Consider the following 4,686-nt stretch of genomic DNA (forward strand, 5'->3'; position numbering starts at 1 on the left):
ATCACAGACACAAGGAATCTTACATTTCAGTTGCTCCACCTCAACACTTAACGCGACCTCACTAATCACTACTTTCAAAGGTGCATGTTCTGCAAAGGTCTTGTCCCTAGGCGCGTGACACAAAGCTCCCTCTGAACAAAATAATCCACCTCGAGCTACCTTCACAGATTTAATAGTACCCAACTTCTTTTCTACCCAGCCTGAGACTACATATGGATCAGTCAAAAGACAGAGATCCACGTTCTCCAAAACTTTCACTCCCACTGGGTCCGACTCATCCTTTCTTTGCATGACCATCGGGGCGAGACTAGGACTCAGAGGTCTTCACCACACCTGCCACCACAGCTAATTCATCCTCACTCTCGTCAGGTTACTCGGCGCCATTCTCAAGACATTTCTTCCCACTGCATTCGACTCTTCTCTTTCTTCTCACTGTCCAAAACAACGTCTATCCGTTCATCATGCTCATGCCGTGCCTTTATCTGCTGTACTGTTTGTAGAACATGCACTGATGACCTTTTTCTAATACCCACCTTTTCCTAGCCCAATTTACTAGTCTGGCTATCTCTGGCTTCTCCATGCTTGCAAAACATTCTTCTCCAGATCTTAGGAATGCTAACAGGAAATATAGTGTCGGCAGCGGTGTAGTGGTGCCTGGAGAAGTGGGTATATAGCCAAAAATGTCCCTGCCGGCCCACCCGGTGAAGGCACAGTGCCGTGTGATAAAAAAAAAATGACAAACAGTGACAGACTCAATGACCTAAAATGAGAAAGCTCATATTTTTTTATAGGTTTTTTAATAGAAAACAACAAAATTGGATGTTCTAAGTTAACAACAATGCTTAAACCACATCAGACCACTTTTGAGGTCTGGTAAAAATCTAAGACATTTAGATTTTTGAGTGTAGTTAGACTTTAATTCAACTGAGCAGGCACCTAGCACTGTTGTTTGGTTAGCAGTGTTTCTGTAGCACACATGGCGTTTGCAAAACAAATGGCCACTGGATTGATGCAAATAATCATGATAACATTCTTCCGGGTAGGCATAGGCTACTTTGTAGCTAGCTAACATTTAATTGAGAAGGTACTTGGCAAAGCCTTTCCATCTGCTGTTCCTTAATTGTTTGAAACCTGGACATTTTACTTCCTATTATGAGGCATGTCTTACCTTGCTTCAAAGCATCTTATAGCCAAAATCCCACCATAGAAACGTGGAGGCAATTATTTTATAAAGACTTCCTCATATGCACTCTCCTGTTCTATTGGTTTTCAGTTCTATTGGTTTTCAAAACAACTTTCTTTCATTATCTAGCAGCTAAAGGCATTATCCTAGTCATATTAGTAATCCATGATATTTGTTGAATCTTTACATCTCCCTCCCATCTTTCAAAATTTCGATTGGATATTTCCATCTCAAAGTCTATGAAACCGCTCGGGCCTAACCACCGTGATTACATTGCTGCGCTTAAAATGTGAAGCAATAATACTTTATCAACATTTTAAGCTAAACATTTTGATCTGTTTCATCAGCCTTATTCATTGATACAGCGTATACCTTCACTACTTTGATATGCATCGTGGGGATTAAGAAATGAGAAAAAGGTAATGCCCACCAAAAAAAATCTATAATATCTGGGATCCTTGGGACGTCCCTGCCCCATTGAAGTTAAAATTTAAAATGGTATGGGTAAAGGGTAGGGAAGTCCTAAGGATCCCACATAGCACTGACCTTGTGAACAACAGGCACAACTCCGATATAAAGTTGTTTTTCTCAAAGTAGTCACGTGTCCTACTTATTAGTACACTCATAACAACCTAAGCATTACGAAACTTCTATTCAATTAAATATGCCTCGCATAGCAAATAAGCCATTCCATTTTTTTGTTGACTGAATTACACAATCCCATTGACCTCCATACAAAAACTCCTGATGGGGAAGACCAATGAAGACCATATGTGTTATTTCATAGTTTTGATGTCTACAATATTATTCTACAATGTAAAACATAGTAATAATAAAGAACCCTGGAATGAGTAGATGTGTCAAATTTTGACTGGTATACCCAAATAGAATGGAATAGTCTTCATGAAAGTCCCTTTGTGAGAATGTGGCAATCATGTTACACAGATGTATATGGCATGAAACAATAATACTGACAGCAAAAATATACAGATATTTACAACTCAAAATAAATAAACATATTTTACAAACACACCATTTGATAACATCTCTTGCCTTAAGACCATTATTAGGAGGAAACACAGAATGTGATAATGATACTATATCAAAGAAAGAGAGTAAAGCAAAAGTGTATACAGACAGACCATAATACCGTATTAGGCCGTTCAATAAAAAAATGGAAATAACTGCACGCACATTCCTCCAAGAAATGTTAACATTAGAACACTATCTTCTTCTTATGTTGTTTATGTTCAATTCTTCCATTCAAGCCACAGCAGTATTAAAAGGAGAGGAGGAATCATTGCAGAGTGGAGGAGAGTCACAGTATTTCCCTCAGCAAGGGCAGATGCTCTTATTAATATTTGTCTCTTGTGAAAGCCTAACCCTTCCGTCCTCCCTCTCCACATCCCTGTACAGCAGGGACTTCTGGGCCTTCAGCCGACATGCAAGGCACATGAAAATGGAGTCCACGTTTTGGCTCTCCTTTGGGTCCTTGGCCGAGGTCTCAAACAGCAGCATGTTGTGGGCGTCTGCAAACTTGAGGGCAGTGTTGGAGGGCACTTGTATCTGACTAACCAGGTCACACTTGTTGCCCACCAGTACCCGAGGCACAGTGGGTGAGACACGGTGCCCGTTGCACTCCTGGATCCACGTCTTCAGGTTCTGGAATGAGTTCATCTTAGTGACATCGTAAACGAAAATGACAGCGTGCACATTGCGGTAGTAGTGTTCTACCATGCTCTTCCTGAAGCGTTCCTGTCCTGCAGTGTCCCACACCTGCACCTGTTGAGGAGTAATAACAGATCCAGTGGCCAGAGAGTAATTGTTGGTATTGGTCAGAGATAGATGGTATATTAAATGGGTTGAGACATAATCAGAATAAATAAAAAACTGAACAATATACAAAGGAAAATGTAGGTAACCGGCTTAGTTTAATGATTATGTTTGGAGGATCATTGCATTATGAAGCCAGTGGACATGGGAAAAGGGAGGACAGATTAACTCCACATATATGCTTTTATAAAAGGCCCAGTGTTTTGAATGCTGCATTAGTGCATGTCTTCCATTTATGAATAATAGATAATTGAACAAAGAGGCTCTTGCTTATGCTTTCATACTGAGCACAGGTTTTATTTTGATGGTGAATCTCAATTAGAAGACAGACGAAGATAAATATTGTTAAAACATCACATTAGCTATGTCACTGCCTGTTGCTAAAACACTGGGACTAGGTCATCATGTTAAGCAGGGGGCATTCAGAGGTTTGTCGACTCGTTTATAGGCAAGTGCAAAGAAAACAGTAGGTGATCTGAGGATATGATGGTGATGGTGCTCTGATGCAACATAAAATTATACTGTCAATTCCTTAACTCAAAAAATATGCAAACATTGCTGATGGATATATTACTTAATAGAAACATTCAACCTAACAACCCATATAAATATAAATTGAACATTTTAATTGCGTATGGAAATAAATCATTCTCTACTCGGGTTATTGACATGTCATGCACAGATGTATAACGGTTGAAGCGATTAACACATACATGGTTAATTGACACAAGGAAAGAAAGAAAAGCGGCCCTGTCTCGTACAGATGCTTAAGTAGGCTCTTACCTTTATTTTTTCGCCCTCTATTTCCACTGCTTTCTCCCTGAAATCCACACCGATTGTCGCCTCGGTCTTCTCTGGAAAGCTCCCACCGGTGAAGCGGTAGGTTAAGCAGGTCTTCCCTACATTTGAATCCCCGATTACAATTATTTTAAATATTCGAGTCTGAACACTCGATTCCAAGGACGTGCTGAGATCCACAGATGATGTGAAATTTATATTTCTTGAATTTCTCGAACCGGTCCCTCCATCATTTTCAAGAGATTCATTTGCCATTATGCTAAAATGATGTACACAGTTATGCACTGTTCTCGCGGATGGGGGAAGGAAGGTGAGGCTGCCAGGCAGGGCAACAACAGCAATTCACTCCCCCGAAAGCAGCTTCCTCGTGGAAGAAGGGAAAATACAATTATTTCAAAGTCCCCCTATTTCTAAATAGCTCTTTATGTGTATATACACTCGTTTCTTGTCAGTAAGGTTTGATTTCACGCAGAAAAATCATGTGATCCATTCAGTTGAGCGGGGTTTCCACTAGTTACCACAGCCACTAAGTACATATTTGCAATATCGTAAAAATACATTTATTTTTTTGCTGTTGCTTTTTGGTCTTAATTTAAGGTTTAGTGTTAGGCATGAGGTTAGCTGTGTGGTTAGGTTTAAAATCAGATTTAAAAAAAAATGACTTTGTGGCTGGGGTAACTAGTGACGACCGCTGATCAGATGCCATCATCTAAAATGTCCCAAATGCATTTGCCTCAAACCTGTTGTCCATGCAAGACAAGTGTCTGATGTATAATACATCTTGAAAGGTTTCAAGTAGTGCACCAATGATGCATGTTTCCCATTTGCACTGGATATCATAGGTCTATTATAATTAAATATGTAGGTCTAGT

General features: G+C 39.8%; 1 protein-coding gene across 1 annotated transcript; it reads right to left on the reverse strand.

The window, feature by feature from the left end:
* Positions 1–793: 793 nt before the first annotated feature.
* Positions 794–4,302, reverse strand: LOC118383530 (ras-related protein Rab-33A-like). Its single transcript, XM_035770027.2, has 2 exons — positions 3,800–4,302; positions 794–2,965 (listed from the first exon to the last, which is right to left on the reverse strand). Exons 1-2 carry the CDS (start codon positions 4,067–4,069, stop codon positions 2,516–2,518), a joined length of 720 nt encoding a protein of 239 aa, XP_035625920.1. The 5' UTR covers positions 4,070–4,302; the 3' UTR covers positions 794–2,515.
* Between the last annotated feature and the right edge of the window lie 384 nt (positions 4,303–4,686).

This window comes from Oncorhynchus keta, chromosome 4 (genome assembly GCF_023373465.1).
Source record: "Oncorhynchus keta strain PuntledgeMale-10-30-2019 chromosome 4, Oket_V2, whole genome shotgun sequence".
In the NCBI taxonomy this organism is placed as follows: Eukaryota; Metazoa; Chordata; class Actinopteri; order Salmoniformes; family Salmonidae; genus Oncorhynchus; species Oncorhynchus keta.

Excerpts from the sequence above, each read along its gene's own strand:
- LOC118383530 (XM_035770027.2), bottom strand. The coding sequence starts at position 4,069 with ATGGCAAATGAATCTCTTGAAAATGATGGAGGGACCGGTTCGAGAAAT. Across the intron at positions 2,966-3,799 it reads TAGAGGGCGAAAAAATAAAG|GTGCAGGTGTGGGACACTGC; the intron begins GTAAGAGCCTAC and ends ACTCCTCAACAG.